This window comes from Euphorbia lathyris, chromosome 7, assembly GCF_963576675.1.
Source record: "Euphorbia lathyris chromosome 7, ddEupLath1.1, whole genome shotgun sequence".
Taxonomy (NCBI): Eukaryota; Viridiplantae; Streptophyta; class Magnoliopsida; order Malpighiales; family Euphorbiaceae; genus Euphorbia; species Euphorbia lathyris.
This window is the reverse complement of record NC_088916.1, coordinates 11,798,987-11,819,680: the sequence shown is the minus strand read 5'-3', so window position 1 is coordinate 11,819,680 and position 20,694 is coordinate 11,798,987. Positions and strand designations below refer to the sequence as shown.

The following is a 20,694-nucleotide window of genomic DNA, read 5'->3' as shown; positions in this document are numbered from 1 at the left end:
CATCAATTCTTCAACTACTTAATATATATTATTTAAGAAAAAGAGTGAAAAGGGTAAAAATAGAAAACAGGAAAACGTGAAAACGGTAAAAATAAAACCATGAAAAGTGGTAAAAATATAAAAACGAAAAAAGTGATTTTTTTAAAACATGAAAACCACAAAAACGGTGAAAAATGTAAAAAACGTGAAACAACGAAAAAAGTGAAAACACGAAAAAACTTGAAAATTTAAAAATTTAAAAAATAATAAACCAACCAAAACTTGAAAAATAGAAAAAAATACTTGAAAAAAAATAGGAAAATGAAAAAACGTGAAAACGTCAAGGGTTTAATATCCAAATAAAAAATTAAAGACTTAATAAACCAAAAAAATGAAAGTTCAGGAACCTAATAATGTTTTTTTTTCCTATTTTGTTTTAGGCAAAAAGCATCATTAGGTCCCTGATGTTTCATTTTTTAGTTTATTAAGTCTTTGATCTTTTATTTAGATGCATTAAGTCCCTGATTATTTATTTTTGGTCTCATTAAGCCATTAATGACCAAAAAAGGTAAGTTTGAATATAAAATTCGTTTAACAGACAGTTATTCATTGCACATGCATTCGAAATTTATATTTTTTCACTGTTTGGTAGCAGTTTTGGATGTGTAATGTGGCTAAAGGAAAACTTTAAAAACCTTAATTAAAACTGTAAAATATATATTTTTTTTAATAATTTCAAATACAATTGATGTCAATAACGTATTTTTAACAGAATTAGATATTCACAACTTATTAATTTGGTGATCAATGGCTTAATGAAACTAAAAATAAATTATCAAGGGTTTAATGTATCCAAAATAAAAGATAAGGCTTAACCTAGGAATAGTTATTCCATTATTCATATTTTCTTTGATTCCCAAATTAACCTTATTATAGGGTTAAATGCATCATTAGTCACTGAACTTACATGTTTATCTCAAAATGGCCACTCAACTTCAATTTGTCTCAATAAAATCACTCAACTTTGAGTTGTGACTCAATTAGGTCACTTTGGCGATTTCAGTGATTAAAAAGCATCGAAATGATGACATATATGATATATACGCATGAGTCAACTCAAATCTCTGACCAAAACGACACATGACATCCACATATACATCACATGGCTATCACATGTCGGTTATTTTCATGAAAAAAAACAAAATTTAGTTTTTTTTCATAAAAATAACCGACACGTGGATGTCAAATGTCGCTTCGGTTCGAGATCTGAGTTAACTCATCTGACATGTCACCTACGTTATCATTTCGATGCTTTTTAATCACTGAAATCGTCAGAGTGACCTAATTGAAACAAAACTCAAAGTTGAATGATTTTATTGAGACAAATTGAAGTTGGGTGACCATTTTGAGACAACCATGTAAGTTTAGTGACCAATGGTGCATTTAACCCTAAATATTATTATTAAAAAAAGGCTTAATACATCATTTGCTCCTTGAACTTGTCCAAAAAGCTTGATTGGTCCCTGATTTTTCAAAGTGTTCCGATAGCCTCATCAACTTGCATAGAATGCCGAGCTAGCCCTTGACTTGCGTAAAATGTAATCAATTAATCACTCAGTTGCAACAATGCAAGTTAAATGCAGAAGATATATTGCCCGCATGTAAAAAAAATTAGAACGACAAAGATCGGGGTATACGGTTTTAATATTAGAGAAGACAAGCAGGGGCGGAGACAGCCCGAAGCCTAGAGGAGCTCCAGCCTCCCAGACTCCGGCACTACCCTTAAGGAATAGTGGTTCAATCCTGTATAGTACTTATATTTTAGGCTGTGATCATGTAACATAAATTTGGATTTGCACTATCGGTTTAGGTGTTATCTAATAATTTCTTGGTTATCATGATAAGCCCGGGTTGGAGCACTCTACTCTTCATTTTTTTTTCTTTTTTTCCTATTTTGTAATGTACTCAGTTTTTATCTAAATATATTCCATATTTTTTCTCTTTTTTTTCTATTGTATAATGTGAATATTAGTTTTTTTTCATCATTGTTTTTTATTTAATTATACTTTTTTTCCTTAAATTAAAATATCAATATTATTATCTAATTTAATTATTTTTCCATCATTATTATTAATTAATTGTCATTTTTTCTTTAATCAAAATACCAATGTAAATATTCAAATAAAGAATAATATATTTATTTAGGAGTTTTAATTTAGGAAATTAGCGTTAAATTTTAGAAAATTAAATATGTATATGCACTAAAACGAAACAATTTATGCTGGAGAGCAAAAAAAAATTTGTCCAGCCCGGGCTGGACATTAGAAAATTACTCTAAACCGTATGGCTAAAATTAGCCCCTCCATATATGAAATCCTGGCTCCGCCACTGAAGACAAGTTTTACGGTTGAGAAAGTAATAACTTGTTTTTTAATCTATTTTGTGAATTATGTAATAACATTTTAAGGCGCGTGCAACACGTTTTCCTCATACAATTTATTTGTTTTGCAACCGAGTGATTAATTGATTACGTTTTACACAATTTCAATGAGACATTTTATACAAGTTGAGGAGCTACTGGGACACTTTGAAAGTTCAGGAGGTAAATGATACATTACCACTCAAAAAAAATAATCGAACCAAGTATGTCATGAACAAATATAATCAAACTTGCTCATGAGTTTATTTATAAACCTATAATCGAGCTTGCTCGTGAGCTTTGTCGTGCTCAAACTCGGCTCATTTATAAATCGAGCCAAACATGATCAAGCCGAACACTAAATCATTCATGAGCGGCTCGATTCGTTTACACCTCCACTCACACATGAGGTTTGGTTGACTGCACCAATGCAAATACCTAAAAGCATTGTCACTACTATAATATAAATTATATAATATGTAAGAACATTGTCACTAGTAAATGGTTTAACTCTTCTTAATTTAGACTTTAGAGACTTAACAAAATCAAACACAACTTCAGGACTCAGGAGACGGCCGGCCAAAGCAGCAGCAGCAGCAGCAGCAGCAAGGCAAAGGAGGCGAGAACATGAAGTTCTCGGTGAAAACATGGAGCAACGGCAAGGCTCGGACTGGGCTACTTCAGCTAGGGAACTGTCCTTCCCCAATTGAAACTCCTGCTCTTCTCCTTTCTACTCGTAAAGGCCTTCCCTGTTTTATTTCCCCTGACCTTCTTCCTTCTCTTCCTTACCCTGACTCGCTTCTCCTCCAATTTAGTCCTCTTCACTTGTGAGTTTTTCAATTTTATCCTCTTTTCTGTATGCTTTTACAAACTGCAGCACTTGATTCTATGCACAAAAGGTGTTTGTTATATGGTTTGTGAGAGCACTGTGCTATCACAACAAATATAACACGAATAAAGTTGCCTCATGGCCCGTTTAAGCAAATTCCTTCAGTTCAGCTTAAAGTTATGTAATGTTTTCATATGTTTTACACTTTTAGAAATAGAATGAGACAGGTAATTAGTTGCTTGCCTATGGTATTCCAATTTTTGCCAATTTTTTTTTTTTTTATCTATCGTTTACTGAAAATTAAACATAATGTTTGGAGAGCATACAACTTTGGATTCAATGGTGAATGGCATATGGATTATGGTTTGTTTAAGTGAATGGTGAATAGCATGCAATTTTTTTTAATTTTGATTTAGTTTATCTGATGATCTTTGCGCCATATATGCATTCTGAAGCTTGGAGGGCATTTCAGTGAACACGATATCAAACATTGGAGGAATCCATAAACTTGTTGGATTAAATGAATACGCATTTGTTGCTGTGCCGAGGGATTCCGTTCAATGTCTTCCAGAAAGTGTTAGCACAAATAAAAATGGAGCATCTTTTGAGACTCCTTGTGGAAGATGTTTGGTAATTCATCTGACTTAATTTCTAATATCAAATGTTACAGAGCCTCTCATCCCCTCATCTCTGCTCGTCTTTTTCTCTTCTTTTTCAAATTTCATCTATGGGAGGGATTGCTTTATGAACGATTCCATATTGAACATATTACAGATGAGACCTACACAATACATGCAAATGATTTCTTCCATGAGGCCAAACATTTGGGCTACCTTGGCAGATGAAGTACCTGCTTGGGTGTCTGCAAAGAGGAACACGACGTCAGTGGATCGAACTGTAAAATGGGTTGATGAATGCATTGCACATAGTCCGGTGAGAACCATACATATTCTCTTTATAGCTTTCCATCTAGAGAATGTAAGGTTCTTCCGTTGTTGGATGGTTTGTGTTTTTAGCCATGATAAGTTGTCATCTGGATTCTTAATAAGCAGACATTCTGCATTGTTAAATATATAGATGATTAAGACTTTGTAAGTTGACTTATATAGTTCATAGTATATAACCAACGATGATGTATTTAATGACAGCATGTTTTTGCACTCCATTTTGCAATCAGCATGTAGATTGCATATCAATTATATTCACTGTTGTTAGAATCTTACGATTCACGATTTGAATTGTACGATTCGATTCAGCTCTATTTCGAGTTGAATCTATAGGTGAATCTAAATTGTAACAAAGTCTTATGATTCGCGATTCGAATCATACGATTCGATTCAGCTCTATTTCGATTCGGATCTTCATCAATGTTCATCAAAAACTTCAACAACACTAACTACTAAATCCACTATCCTCTAGTCCGATTGTTATTTAGCAAGTTATCAACTCAAACTAGTTTAATTCCATCATTATCAACTCCATCTCCACTAAGTTATTAAACAGAGTCCGATTTGTGAATTAGTTTTATTAGGATTGCATTTGCATTAGATTTGAATTGTAAGTACTTGGTTGATATGATTTCTTTTTTGACACTAAAATTGCATTTCTAGACTAATATTTGATAATATTTTGAGTTCAACATGGTAAATATTTTATTTTCTATAATATTATGAATTTGAACTGAATCTTACGATTCACAAGTCACAATTCACAAAATGTGGATTTCGATTCACGAGTCGAATCTCGTTTTGACAACTATGATTATATTCAGTACTTTCTAATCCTTGTAGAGCATTGTGCTAATTTTTTATCCTTAGGGTCCATTGATTTGTTGTGATCTGCCTTATGCATAGTTGTATTTGATTAAGTTACCTGGCACCAATTGATTGGGTCCAATCTATTGGTGCCATTTACAATCAGGGATCTAACACCATATATGGACGAGGGAGGGTGTCTTAATTTATAGTCTATAAACTGGATAATACGTGTTTCGGCTGATTTTGTTTTCTTTTTCTTTTAAGTTGCTTTATGGCCAAAACTCATGCTTTATCATTATTATTTTCTTTGTTATTATAAGATAACTTTTGAAACGGTTATTGCATGCTTTTACTTTTCAATGTAATTTGAATATTAAATGTTGAACCTGGTAATGGCCATTTTTTTGGTAATACATATTGGCCATGCATTGACTATTAAACTAGGCAGATGGAGCTGTTTTTGGAGCTGTTGTTGGAGGATCTGATATAGATGAACGCAAAAGATGTGCACAAGAAATAGCTAAGAGAAATGTATCAGGTATTATCTCCAGATTGTTGCTTTACACGCATGTATTCAATTGAAATATGCATGGGGAACTGGAAAATGCAGATGCAATATGCGATTATGTTCCCTCTTTCGGGGGTTTTCTTCCTAACTAGTTCACAATAGTAAGTAAACCAAGTTCTACTAGTACTACCTTTGTTAGAATGTGAGAGATAGGATGCACTTTGTCAACCATTCTCCATGTGTCTTCATTCTCTCAGAAATACCAAATTCCCAACAATAGCCCATCCACCATAAATTGCACCTTTCTTACCTTTCCTACCTTTCCTAAATAATATGTTCTCTTTGAATTTCGGTTGCATCAAAACATTTTCTTTGAACTGCAATTGGACTTGCCAGTTGGAATTTTTTGTGTGTGTTTTGAGAGTTACAATTGCAAAACCTGATCCATTTCCGCGGATTTGAAAAATTAGATACAGACTGCTCTAATAAATTTTAATTTGGACCCTAAAATTTAATTACAAGCTTTGATGGCCACATCATTTATAATTCAACAACAGTCAACCAATGACTGTTGACCAAGAACAACTTTCACCTTGTCAATGTTCATTAGCAATGACTGGAAACTGAGACAGTAGAGATAATTGACTGCAATTAACATTTGCAATTTCCACTCTCAATTTAAACCCAATATCTTTCTATCTATATGCTTTACAATCTCATATTCTCTCCTCATCCCCAGTGTTGAGCAGTTCTCCATTTTTATCAGTTCTTCTGGTTGATACCTAATCACACATTTTCTTTTACTTTCTCCCTTCTATTTTGACTTATTTGTCTTCTGCTAGCAGTTAAAGTCAATGGGCATGATTCGTTGTTCTGTTTTCTACTATAATGATCTTCCTTCTTTTGTTGGACTTATGTAATTTTTGTCTATAGATTCTTGCCTTTGTTAGAAAAGAGGTCCTTGCTTGATTATGAGGAATGTTTGCATAATAAGAATAATGGTCGAGATTCGTATTGAAGTATACTACATCAAAATTGCATTTCTAGCCTGATTCTAATTCTATGATTTCTGGAATTGGCTTTACGATTGCAAACTTAAGTTCTGGTTCTGTAGTCCAAACAGACTTGGAGAGGTCTTGTGAAAGCATAATATGAATTGCAATAGGGCCTTTGGCAATGGTTAAACTTTAGGAATTGAAATATGATTTTCCTTCTGTTTTTCATCTTGGCAAAGTGATCTGGATACACTTTCTTCAGGTTATTGGATTGGAGGATTTGGACTTGGAGAGAGCATGGATAAGCGTCCTGCCTTGCTTGATGCTGTAACTGTAAGATGCTAAGCCTCTAACCGAAATCACTGATTCCCGTGGTTGCAAAATGCACTTAAATAGGAAGATACTAACCAAATGAATGTGAATTCAACCCGCATCCCTTGATTGCAACTAATTTTTTATTTATTGTTTTTCTAAATTGGGAGCTATATGGATGTCCTATTTTTCGAGTTTGTGGTATAGGAATATGACTAATACCACCATGACGGGGCCTGATGGACAGGCGAATTCAAGGAAATTATGTTGGAGATATTTTTGTTGCATCAACAGTGTATTTCTAGGTTAATATGGTCTGGTTCTAACGCATACTGATTTATGCAATTCTCAGGAAAATCTACCAGAGGAAAAACCGCGCCTTGTATGTGGACTTGGATTACCAGGTAAAAGTTGACTCTAGATAGATACTTATCAAATGTTTTTTGCTCACTGGTGATGGCCCATTAACTTGATATTGTAGATTGCTTATTCCCCTCTCAGAAAACTGTCAAAATCAGTGAAAATTTGAATCTTGCCATAGTAAAAACTCGGCCCTTCTTGTGATTAGATGTGATTGATAAATGGTCCTCACTTCAAGTCAGAATTTTCATCTCTATTTCAAAAATTAATACTGTGGTTTCGAGGTTCAACTTTGCATTTCGGCCTGCACTTTTTATGAAGGCTTAGCATGTAAGTTGTATATTCAGATTTTTTGAAGGTTTCACAAAGGTTGTTCATGGAAGTTGTAGATTCCTGTAGGAAAAACAATGTTCTGAAGTGGGTTTCAATTTAACTCTAGTTTGTTATTGATCTCTGTGTGATTGCAAGTGCTAAGACTGCATCACTGCCTCCATGAATTAGAATATCTCTAGTTTCTTTGTCTGCTCTTATATTCCTTCCTTTTCGAAGATATTCTAAGCAAAAATAGGTAAAAATTTATGTTTCCTAGCGCATCATTAACTACTAATTTTTCTGAATTCGGTTAGCCAGTATTACCATGCCCTACAGTTTAATCAACAAATGAGGTTGCCAGGATTCGAACCCTTGACCACTTGATTAAGGAGATTGTGATACCATGTCATGAAACCAATTGAACTAAAAGCTCAAGCTAATAGTTAAAGGTCCACTTCATATTAATTTCTGACAACTGACAATATGGCCACGAGTGCGAACAGAATTTGCAACCATAGCACTGTTGTCCCTTTTCTAATGGGTTAAGTAACATGCTAGCTTATCTGAATTCACCTTGACATATAATTTCAAGGACCTAATTGGTTTCTGAAATTGATTTTATTTACTTTTCTTTTCTGTGTGTTCATATGAAGTGGCCGAGCTTGGTTACCTACTCATTGTTTATTATCATTGCTGGTTTATATGGTCTTAGTAACGAACATATTCCTTTTCTTTGTCTGCAGAGGAGGTGTTGCAGGGTGTTGCTGCTGGCATTGACCTTTTCGACTCATCGTATGAATTCAGTTCATAATTTCCTACTTCCCCGACTTCCTTTCTCTCCTTAATCTATCTCAGAAAGTCGACAGGATTTACATTTTTCTTTCTTTCTTCTACTTGTTACAGGTATATTTATCATCTTACACTCGGAGGTTTTGCTCTCACCTTTCCTATGGCAAGTACTGAAACAAACGCATATTCTTTCCAGTCAACCAATATGGGAATGGACCAGACAAAGATTAATTTGAGAGCAACGATTTACAGGTAAAGATGCCTAGTCCTGTCCTCTTTTCTGTTGCTCATGAGCGGTTCGGTGGTCAGCTCGAGTCGGCTTGATTTATAAACGAGCCACTCGCGAACACGATTTAGAGTCTCGATTTGTAAACGAGCCGAGCTTGAGCACGACAAAGCTCGGCTCGAAAACTCGTGAGCAGGCTCGGTTATAGACTCGTGAACCAGTTCATGAACAAGCTCGACTATAATGTTCATGAACAGCCTCGATAGAGGCTAGTGAACAAGCTCGATAGAAGCTCGTGAATAATATCAAATATTATTTATATTTAATAATTTTAATTTGATATATAGCCTGTTCCAAAATTCTTTTATTTGATATAATAGTAAAATATAAATTAGGTTAGAGGATGGGGAAGGGATTTAGGATTCACTTCTCCGGCTTCCATTCCTCTTTTCATTTCCACATCCCTCTCTTCGCACTATTCTTTATTTAATGATTAAAAGGAGATTTTTAATGTTTATGTATATAAAACTCTATTATTTCATTTGTTAAACATGCTACTGTTTTATTTGATATTATTTCATTCGTGAACACAATCAATGAGTTTGTTCATGAACATGCTTAACTGCAAAACTCGTGAACAAAATAACTGAGCAACTCGCAAGCTAAGCTTGTGAACAAGATAAACGAGCTTGCTCGTGAACACACAAGCTTCTAAACAAGCCGAGCTTAAACACAAATTTGAGCTCGAGCTCGTTAAATTATGACGAGCCAAGCCTGAGCAAGCCAAAGCTCGGCTCGGCTCGATTACAGCCCTATACATAATTTGCTGTAACCTTTTAGTGAAAATTCAGAAAGGAACTAATCTATTGCCTCTAAAAAAAATTCTTTTGCGTCATTTTGATGGCGGATTAATGTAAATTTCTTTCAGGAAAGACACTTCACCAGTTGTTCCAAGCTGTACTTGCTACACTTGCCAGAATCATACTAAGGCTTACATCAATCATCTACTCAATGTCCATGAGATGTTAGCTCAGATTCTCCTAGAAATGTATGAATCATCTTTGTGCTTTGCAATTATGATTATCACGACGACGGTGGTATGATTTGTGTTTTCATTTTGCAGACATAACACCCATCATTACCTTCGATTCTTCGAATCAATAAGAGACACGATCAGGGAAGGCAAGTTTGAGCTATTTCGGGAGATGTTCGTTGAAAGACGACGTGAAATTGTTGCTGAACTTGCTGCATGTGCATGAGTTGCTATTTTCGTCGATCATTTTTCTTTTCTTTTCTAGATCTTTTTCTACAGGTTGCACTAGAAAGGAAGAGCTAAGTTTCGATGCTAGGAACAACGAAAATGCTTCTTTTTTTTTTTTATCAGAAAGAATTTCTGAAATTTGTCATGGTGATGTATTTCTATTTCCTGAACATAATCCATTTCCATTGTGTAACTTATATTCTCATATCCTAGCTCCTCTTGTATGTGAAGCATTTCCAGTTACACCCTAAGGTGCCGTTTGATATATATTATTGAAGAAAAAATGTGAAAAACGAAAAAGTGTGAAGAAAACGTGAAAACGGTACAAACATGAAAAACGAAAAAAAAAAAAAAATAGTTAACATAATTTTTACCTTTTTTTACGTTTCACATTTTTATCATTTTCACTTTTTTTTTTTTCGTTTTTCATGTTTTCTAATTTTTCACATTTTTACTATTATTCAAGTTTTCAGATTTTTTTGTTTTTCATGTTTTTTCCGGTTTTTACGTGAAATGTGGAACAAATTATCAATAGATATAATAAGGTGGTTAAATGCACCATTGGTCACTAAACTTACATGATTGTCTCAAAATCACTCAACTTTGAGTTTTGTCTCAATTAGGTCACTTTGACGATTTCAGTAATTAAAAAGCATCGAAATGATAACGTAGGTGACATGTCAGATGAGTTAACTCAGATCTCGAACCAAAGCGACATATGACATCCACGTGTCGGTTATTTTTATGAAAAAAAAACCAAAATTTTGTTTTTTTTTTCATGAAAATAACTGCCATGTGATGTATATGTGGATGTCATGTGTCGTTTTGGTCAGGGATTTGAGTTGACTCATGCGTATATGTCATCATTTCGATGCTTTTTAATCACTGAAATCGCCAAAGTGACCTAATTGAGACAAAACTCAAAGTTGAGTGATTTTATTGAGACAAATTGAAGTTGAGTGATCATTTTGAGATAAACATGTAAGTTCAGTGACTAATGATGCATTTAACCCATAATATTTATGTAAAGGGGAAATATAAATCAATTGTAGTTTTGTGTAAAATTTAGTTTTATAGGTATCAAAACTATATAGCTTTGTGTTAAAGAAATTTTAAATCGACTGAAGTTCATAAACTGAATTAACGAGTTGTTCGCGAGCAAAGTTTGGAAATAAGCTCGTGAGCAAAATATTGAACTCAAATTCGAGCTTGGTCTCATCAATTTTCTAACCAGCCGAACCTGACCAAGCTAAAGCTGGGCTCGGCTAGATTACAGCCCTAGCTGTGAGGGAAATTGAAGTGGAAATAATGTACAAAAACATTTCCAACAGCTTCTTAATGACTCCTCAAATTATTAAGAATCTTTTTATTCTTTCTATTATCGAGGAGTTCCTATAATAACTTCTTATTTTACTTTTTATTGATAATTTATTATTGAGTATCCTATTTCCTTTCACTATTAATATGTATTATTAGGGATGATAAATATTAGTCACCTCTTAAATCACTAAAAATCAATAGTTTATATTATTTTTAAAAAGTGGACTAAAATATGTTAGAAATGCTTTTAGATGTTTAGTAAAATATACCATAAAAGTTATGAAAGTCAAAGAAAAAAATATATATTCAATTATATTGAAAGTCATTTAAATTGTGACCGGTACTTTTATGAAAATTTGCAAATTAAAAGCAGAGGAAAACAGTTTTGATTTACCAAATAAGCATTTTAGCAGGAAAAGAAAAAAGAAAAAAAATTGGTTTTAGACTCTTGGAAAGCAAAACATTTGATTTCTGTCTAACTATTTGGTCTTTTTGTTGAGTCAAATAAATTTTAAAATGAGAAAAATAACTTTTATCCTAAAAATGATAAAACATTTAGCTTGTTTGGTTCGCGGAATAGAGAAAGAATAGAATAGATATTCTTAAAGAATAGTTATTCCACTTTTTGTTGAATTTTTTGGATGGAATAGCTATTCCATGGAATTCCTATTCATTGTTTTCATGGAATAGTTATTCTTTAATTTAGCTAAGGAATAGCTTATTTTTAATATTGTATTTTGTAATTTACAAAATTTCTTCCATTAAATCTTCAATTTTCTCTCTAGCGAATTTCTTAAATCCTATAAATTTTGACGAATCTATAATTTATATCATAAAAAAACTTGAAAAATGGAAAATTAAGAAAAAAATTAAAAAATATAAAAATACAAAAATTGTGAAACACGGAAAACGTGAAAATGAAAAAAAATGCAAAAAACATGAAAAACGTCAACAAATGCAAAAAAAAAAGTAAACTCACGAAAAAACACAAAATATGAATAACGCGAAAAAGTGACAAAATACTAAATATACCAAAACGTGAAAAATACGAAAAACACGAAAAATGCTAAAACACAAAAAGTGAAAAATATGATAAACATGAAAATGCAAAAACGCAAACAAAACAAGAAAACATAAAAAACATGAAAACATGAAAAAATACGAAAACCATAAAAAAACGTGAATAACACAAAAAAGTAACAAAATGCGAAAAATATAAAAACGCGAAAAAAGGAAAAACTAAAACGTGAAAATGCGAAAAAAACGAAAAAATGCAAAAAAAAAAAACAATAACGTGAATAACAAGAAAACGTGAAAAAATACGAAAAACATGAAAAAACGTGAATAACACGAAAAAGTAACAAAACGCGAAAAATACAAAAAAACGCGAAAAAACGAAAATGCGAGAAAACGAAAAACTAAAACGAAAAAATGCAAAAAAAAAACAATAACGTGAATAACACAAAAACTTGACAAAATGCGAAAAGTACGAAAATGTGAACAAACACGAAAAACAAGAAAACTTGAAAAATACGAAAAAAACAAAAAAAACAAAAAAAAACATGAAAATATGAAAAAAAACGTTATAAACGCATTTTTCATATTTTCGTGTTTTAACGTTTTTTCACGTTTTCGTGTTTTTCGTGTTTTTCGTTTTTTCATATTTTTGTGTTTTTCAACTTTTTTCCTGTTTTTAATATTTTTTTAGTTTTCGGGTTTTTTTGGATTTTGCATTTTTTGTTCACGTTTTAGTCTTTTTAACAAATTTTCACATTTTTTTTCGCGCTTTTTCGTGTTTTTCATATTTTTCCAGGTTTTTGTGCTTTTACATTTTCGTGTTTTCCATTTCATGTTTTTTTATGTTTTTTGTGTTTTTTTTTTTGCATTTTCTTGTGTTCATGGTTTTTTCTATATATTTTTTTATTTTTGCATTTTCATAGCTTTTCACGTCTCTACATTTTTTTTTGTTTTAACGTTTGCACATTTTTTATGTTTTTTCATGTTTTGCGTGTTGTTTTTGTGTTAACAAGTTTATATGTTTTTCACGTTTTCACCATTTTTCACTTTTATTTCATTTTTTTTCTTTTGTTTTTGTGTTTTTAATTTGCGCTTTTACATTTTGTGTTTACTGTTTTCCACCTCTCTTTTTTCGTGTTTTTACAATTTTTTCATTTTTCTATTGTTCGTTTTTTTTCGTGTTTCATATTTCAAATATTTCTTTTTATATATATTTTTAAAATAATATATATTAAATATTTGAATAATTTATAATAATAATTAAAATTTTAAAATAAATAAGAAATTACATTTGAGGGTAATATTGTCTTTTGAATAAAAATTTTATATGTTCCATCCTATCTTATTCCACCAACCAAACATAGGAATAGTTAATCCTAAAGAATTTATATTCCATTCCTCGATATTCTATTCTTTTGAAATATCAATTCTATTTCATTCCATTCTATTCCGCGAACCAAACGGCACCTAACATTTTATGTTTTATGTTTTTTTTTTCTGATATAATTTTCCTATTTTGCTTTTTTTTAGGGAAAATTACACAGAAATTCATATTTTAAAAACTATTTACAATTATGAAAATCGCTTTTATGTATTTTATCATTATATGATTTTAAATTTTAAAATATCAGAATATCATAATTTTATTTCTATTTTTGTCAAATTTTCAGTTATTCAGTTGCAGGAAATAAAAACAGTTTTAAAAAAACCACCAAATATGACATTTAAATAAATTTGTTTAATAGTCTGACACAGTTATAAATAATTTGTTAATTATGATCATTGTGTAATTTACCCAAAAAAATATATGAAGAGTGATTTTAGAAATTTGGATTTAGGACGGAGGCCAAAAAAAAATTTGGCCCATAAAAAATTCTAACTTTTGGCCCTTTTGGGCTAATTTCGATTGGGGCAGCCCAGCCAAGTTGAGCTACCTCTTTAGCACTCCATCGACATAATAGAAAAGCTTTTATAAAAAGCAATTCACACTTATAGCAAATCATATTTTGCATTTTGTCAACTAGGAAGTTATCAATAAATGATTGGTTAGAAATGGTTAGAGAATGTTAAAAGATGATAGAAATTCAAAAATATTTGACAGTTTTAAAATAAAAAATGATATATCTGATATAATACTAATAAAATTATTAATTTGATTAAATTATAAATATTTTTATCATGTAAAAGACCCTATCTTCATTTCTAAGAAATAGGGGACGGAATCACCACTGGTTAAATTGATCAAGGACTTAAATGTGTATTTTTCCAAAAATTTACTAATAACTATCAATATTTGATGGATAAATATCACATATTTTATACATGTTATAAGATTACTTCTTGTAGCACGGATAACTTTTAATGTGATTTGCATCGAAAGTACGGATCACCATGATCTTCGTATTACCGATCACGCTCAACTATGTCGAGGTTAATTAGGAGAGAAAACGATTGATCCGTAAATCAAGAGCGACTATAGTTGTGAGGGAGAGAGAGAGGAGCAGTTGTAGACAGAGCCTACCTCGACAGGCTTTCACCTGTGGGAGGTTCGTCATGACGCTATAATACTGTTTGGATTCGGAGTCCAATCAAGAAAACAATAAGCTCGGTAGGACAAGTGACAAAGAAAGAGTTGTCACTCGGATTTTAAGTCCAAGAATGTTACTGAGATTCCTTGCGGGAAGCAAATGGATTCAGGAAGTTAGGTATGCTTGGAAAATGTTAATATTCCCTCGAAATGAAATATTAAGCACCGCTAAAATCATTTGATGAACCCACCCGCATCCTACTCAACATTTCTAAATATACTCAAGCTATTAATAACTCTTTTAAGCTATTTAAATTCGTTTTGAATGCTTGCTTTGTTTAGAAAAAAAATCATGTTTTATGTCATATTACATATTGATAAACAAAGATAAATAAACAACAAAATATTACAATCCCAAAAGCAATTAAATGAATACAAATCAAATAAAATTACATTCGTGCATTCCCGGATTGTAAAATCTTCATTATTGAAGGGATGAATCCTAACAAGCTCTCAAAGAGCGTTTTGGGATAAAAAGAGTGGTTTTGACCAATTTTAGAGGTTTGACTACTGAAACAGCTGATTGAAGTGTTTGGTGGAGAGAGGTTTGGAAGAGAGTTTTGGGATGAAAACGCTAATTTAGAAAAAGCTCTTAAAAGGAGCTTTTTCAATTAGCGTTTTGGAATATTAAAATTAATGGACTTCTTTAACCCTAATAGATAGACTTCCTCTTCTCCTGCGCCAAAATTAATGCTCTTATTTGTCTTTTTGCACAAACCGCTATTATCAATCAGCTAATTTTTACCAAACAGGTCTACACAAACATCTAGTCAAATCAGCTAATGTAATCAGCTAACAGCTAACAGCTAATTCCCAAACAGGGCCAATATTTGATTGATAAAAAGTTAAGTGTTACAAGTGAAAGAGATGAATCTGTATCATTTCTCAACCTAAAGATGAAATTACATAAAGGTTGAATACATACAAATGAAACTTAAAGGGTAAAATGAGATAGAGGTAAATGAGTGGCATGAGTTCTAAATAAGGAGTGACATGTGTTGTAATTGAGGGGTGGTAAAGTTGTAATTAGAAAGAAGTTGGAGTGAGGGATAAAATTGGTCTTGTTTGACATTTTTAAAGTCTACACGACTTATGGGCTTATTAAGTCGAAAGGGAGCTGCTAGTTTTAGTAGTCCACATGCCGTGTGGGATTCCAACACAGCGTGAACCTCTGATGTTCATTTCATTAATCCATACGACGCGTGGGTTTTTCATATTGCGTGTGGCCATGTTTTTCAACAAAAGGCATTTTCTTTGTTTTGGTGTGTTACACATTTGATCCGACTTCGTCCATCACTCATCTCCTCACATGTAGTTGGTTGGATGCACCCATCATGAATGACTCGTTATAAGAAACCATATAATTGTAACCAAGGGAGTAGGAACAAGGAGTATAAAAAGCTCCCTGTATAGTGCCCCCAAATTTAAAGGTCCAATTTTTTTTATCATATAATAAGGGCGGCCCGGTCGCATTATGCGTCCCCGCTGAGCGAGGGTCCGGGGAGGGGTCCCACCACAAGGGTGTATTGGGGGCAAGCCTTCCCTTGCCAATTTAATTGGCAAGAGGCCGCTCCTAAGACTCGAACCCGTGACCTCAGGTCACACGGCAACAACGTTTTACCGTTGCGCCAAGGCTCGCCCTCTTTTTTGTAGAACGTTGGCGCAACGGTAAAACGTTGTTGCCGTGTGACCTGAGGTCACGGGTTCGAGTCTTGGGAGCGGCCTCTTGCCAATTAAATTGGCAAGGGAAGGCTTGCCCCCAATACACCCTTGTGGTGGGACCCCTCCCCGGACCCTCGCTCAGCGGGGACGCGTAATGCGACCGGGCCGCCCTTTTTTATCATATAATATCTAACTAAATTATTTTTATTATTTATTATGTCAAAAATTAAGTGAATGTTAACTTATTCAAGAAATATCTAAGTATCTTAAGAGGTCCAATTGTTTATTATTGTTATTACACGATATCTAATTAAATTATTTTTATTATGTTAAAAATCATGTTAAAGTATTTTGGTATTCCATTTTGTAGAAATATTTTTATTACGTAAGAGTATTCATTTCTTTAATAAATAAGGTTTAATTTTTTCATTTAACACAGTGTTCCAAAAATATTTAAAACGACATTGATTGTAACAGACATATTAGAAGCACGTTACAAAAGCCATGAAATTGTAACAAGCTCCGGTCAACTCCTTCCCGCTCGCAAACGATTTCTTCTTTGCAAATAGAAAAACATGAGACCCGTATTTATAAATTTTTAAACCATAAAAATATTTTTACAAATACACAAAAACTACAAGATTTATTATATATTTATCCTTTATTTATATATATATTTTTTTATTACAGGGAGGAGTCGAAGCTCCGGGGTAGAGAACCTTTATTTATATATCGTAGGGATAAGGTATCAAAATATGTCTAAGGTTTTTGGAAAAGTGTCAATTTAGGCCCTACGTACAAAATAACACCAAGATAAGCTTAACGTTTAAAAAATGTACCAATTTAGGCATTGATAACAAAACGTGACACGTTATTCATATTATTTTATTCAAATCTTTCAGTTGTACATGGGATAGAAACCAAAACTTCACGGATTAATATGAATAACATGTCATATTTCGTTATCAAGCCTAAATTGATACACTTTTTTTAAACGTTAAGTCTGCATTAATGTTATTTTGTACGTAAAACCTAAATTGATACTTCCTCAAAAACATTAAACCTATTTTAATACCTTATCTCCGTATAGTGTATGCTATTAATTATATATGATATTCATACTAAAACAATAATAATCATGTTAGTCCAACTGTTTTATAAATGGTAATATGTATTAATATTATAATAATCCCCAAAAAATAGTATGGGAAATGAAACTTTGGAGTATTTGATGAGTGACTTTTTTTTTTTTTTTTTGAATACATTGATGAGTGACTTGAAAGGTAAGATTTGAAAGAGTTACGAGACCATGTGATCAAAGACAACCAACTCCCACAAATTCTGTGACTATTTTCGAATGGGGTAAAAAGTTTACGTGGTCACTGGGTGTTTGTTAGAAGCAGTGGCGAATACGGAACTGCTCGATAAGGGGGGCCAATTTAACACCAAGCCGAGCCGTCCAATTTTTACACCAAGCAAAAACGTAAAAAAAAAGCAACGATATAAAAAGTAGTAGCTATACCAATAATTCCAATAAAACGTAGTTAAAAAATACACCGCCTAAGAATTTTTTGGCCTGTTAAGGACCAAAAAGACGTCGTTTTGGTCTTTAACAGGCCAAATACGGATGACTTGAGGCAGCCCAAAGCTGGGCGCCTCAAGTCAGGGGGTGCTAATTCAGCACCCCCAACCTTAAACAATGGAGACAGGGGAGCCGGAAACCACCCTTACTCAGGGTGGTTCCGGCGGCCGGAGGGGCCCGGGCACCCCCAGGCACCCCCCTGGTTAGAAGGGATATAGAAGGTGGGATGGGGATAAAAAATACGAGACAAGTTATCCCGTGTTTGTTTGTGAGATAGAAGAGTGAGACATATTATCCATCAAATCCTATACTCAAGATGGGGTTGGTATAAGGAGGTGGGATAAACTCCTACGATTTTAATAGAATTGAAATTATGTAGTTTAAATAAGGTTAAAATAGTAAAATGTATTATTTTATCCCTATCCATATCCCACATACCAAACATTGAATAATAATTCTCGACTATCATATTTGTATTCTTATCCCAACCATTTATCTTTATCCATATCTCAACATTTATCCTTATCCCTATCCCAATAGAATACCAAACGCAGTAGGTGCGTTGTGTATCGGTAGTTAGTATAATAATTTTTTATTCGGTAAAATCACTAATTACGTTAATAAAATTACTATAGTCGGATCCAACCATGTAGACTATCAAAAAAATTGACATGGTTATCATATAGTAACAACTCTTCACAATATATTTGGCACGTATTGTCACGTGGCATTCACATGGTGACACGTGACAGTTAAAAGATGAATTTTTATTCTTACTAGTAACATGGATACCAAATTAATATAATTCTTTTTTTTTTTTTGGTAAACACTATCATGAGATCTCCTTCTTTCATTTTTTAGTTAAGTAAATTTTTAATCTTTTATTTTGACATATTAAGCCATTTATAATTTATTTTTTTTTGTCTCATTACGCATTTACTTATTGTGAACATCTAATTTAGTCAAAAGGGCGTTATTCATTTTATCTGTTTTTGAAATTATATCTTTTACAGTTTGAATTAAGGTTTTATAGTTTCACTGTAGTCCACATTTCACATATCAAAAATTGCATTCAAACTATGCAAAATATATATTTCGAATGCAGTTGAAAAAACTAACACATATGTTAACTGAGTTTTATGTTCAAAATTGATTTTTTAGCCACTAAGGGACTTAATGTGACAAAAAAAAAAGCAGATGCTTAATATAGAGCTATGGCTTAATGAACAAAAAAAAAAAAAGATCATGAGCCTTATGATATTTTTTGCCTTCTAGTAACTTGTTACCTGCTTTCGCTTACGAGTCCAAGTCGTCTTTGTGATCCGACGTTGTTAATAACCTACAAAATAGTAACGTAGGGCAGACAGGCTGGAGTCCGACGAACCCGCTCTGATGACTAAGTCAGTTTGTGATTAAGACCGAATAGAAGGGTATGAACTGGTTGTGAGATAGTAGTTAATGTAACGTATCTTGTGTCAATGCCTCTTTATTTATAGGGTTTTTAGGTTTAAACTCTTCACCTCTTTTGGAATCCTAGTGAATTTAGGATTCCGTATCACTTAAGGAATCCAAGTTCTTAGAGGAATCCTTTATCACGTAAGATTCTAGAAGGTTCCTTTGTTTAAGGAAGCCAGAGCTCCGATTGCTGCTTTTGTGCAAGCTCCTCCACACGTAATCTTAAAAAGGGTGGAGCTGACATTATTCATGTGATGTTGATTTCCATCGTTACAACATACATCAGACATATCATGAAATGTTGTTGATGTGGCAACTGCAATAAATTTTCGATTGTTTTAACATATATAGTAGTGAATTTATTAATATAAATTTGCTATTTTAGTGATTTTATTGAGTTAAAAACTATTTTAATGCATCAGTGTACAAATTTCATACTTTGGTGCCATAAAAAAATTTACCTTTTCAAATTAGCACACTTAAGAAAAAACAATAAAAATTTCTTAGAATTTATATCTTTTTCTCAAAAGAATTTAAATTAAACCACATTATTAGGGATTGAAAATTGTCCAAACTTGCACCACTAATCCGGGCTCTTTTCATGATTTAATGGCAAAAAGTTTTTAACAAAGATAGATGCTTGATTTAATTAGTGCTTTTAACAAAAAAAAAAAAGTTCTTTTAAAAAAAAGTTAAAATGAAAATTGGAGCTGTCTTATCATAATAATATGGTATGAGATAGTACTACCTCCGTTCATATTACATGTCTTTCTACGGATTCTTTTTTATTTCATATTACATGTCATTTTATATGATTAGTATATGTTAAGTCATCTTTTTTTCTGCTATAAAACGCGAGTTTACAGAAATTAATTAGAATAATGGACTTATTATAGAATAAATAAATTTTAGAATCAATAAATAAGTGGCAACAATGTCTTTTTTTCAATATCCTTCATTTCTATACAACTCTCTAAAAAGACATGTAATATGAAACGGAGTATAGGGTAAATAATTTATTAATCCTCACTTTTTTACATGTAACACATTGTTTACTATTAGTCCCCTTTATTGTAAAAACATATTATAAAATCTCTATTTTTTGATAATTTTAATCCTTTGGTCTTTTTATATATTTTTTATTAATTTTTAACCGAACATATCTTAATTTTAATAAGACAATAGTACTATACAAAATGGTCATGCTATTCTATTATTTTCTGTCTGTCTGTTTATACTAAATATAACTGCTAAAAATCTAAAAGATATAGACAAAATGACCAAATGGTTAATACTGACAAAAGATAGGGACCTCATAATGTTT

At 32.3% G+C, this 20,694-nt stretch overlaps 1 protein-coding gene across 1 annotated transcript; it reads left to right on the top strand.

Annotated features, from left to right (window-relative positions):
* Positions 1–2,896: 2,896 nt before the first annotated feature.
* LOC136201334 (uncharacterized) lies at positions 2,897–9,998 on the top strand. The gene is made up of 10 exons (XM_065991986.1): positions 2,897–3,225; positions 3,683–3,857; positions 4,002–4,160; positions 5,429–5,522; positions 6,750–6,820; positions 7,152–7,203; positions 8,215–8,263; positions 8,375–8,512; positions 9,415–9,534; positions 9,610–9,998. The coding sequence occupies exons 1-10, from the start codon at positions 3,026–3,028 to the stop codon at positions 9,743–9,745; spliced, it is 1,194 nt and encodes a 397-aa protein (XP_065848058.1). The 5' UTR covers positions 2,897–3,025; the 3' UTR covers positions 9,746–9,998.
* Positions 9,999–20,694: the final 10,696 nt, after the last annotated feature.

Coding starts and splice junctions, on each gene's coding strand:
- LOC136201334 (XM_065991986.1), top strand. CDS start 3,026: ATGAAGTTCTCGGTGAAAACATGGAGCAACGGCAAGGCTCGGACTGGG. Junction 3,226..3,682: donor CAATTTAGTCCTCTTCACTT/GTGAGTTTTTCA, acceptor TGCATTCTGAAG/CTTGGAGGGCATTTCAGTGA. Junction 3,858..4,001: donor CTCCTTGTGGAAGATGTTTG/GTAATTCATCTG, acceptor AACATATTACAG/ATGAGACCTACACAATACAT.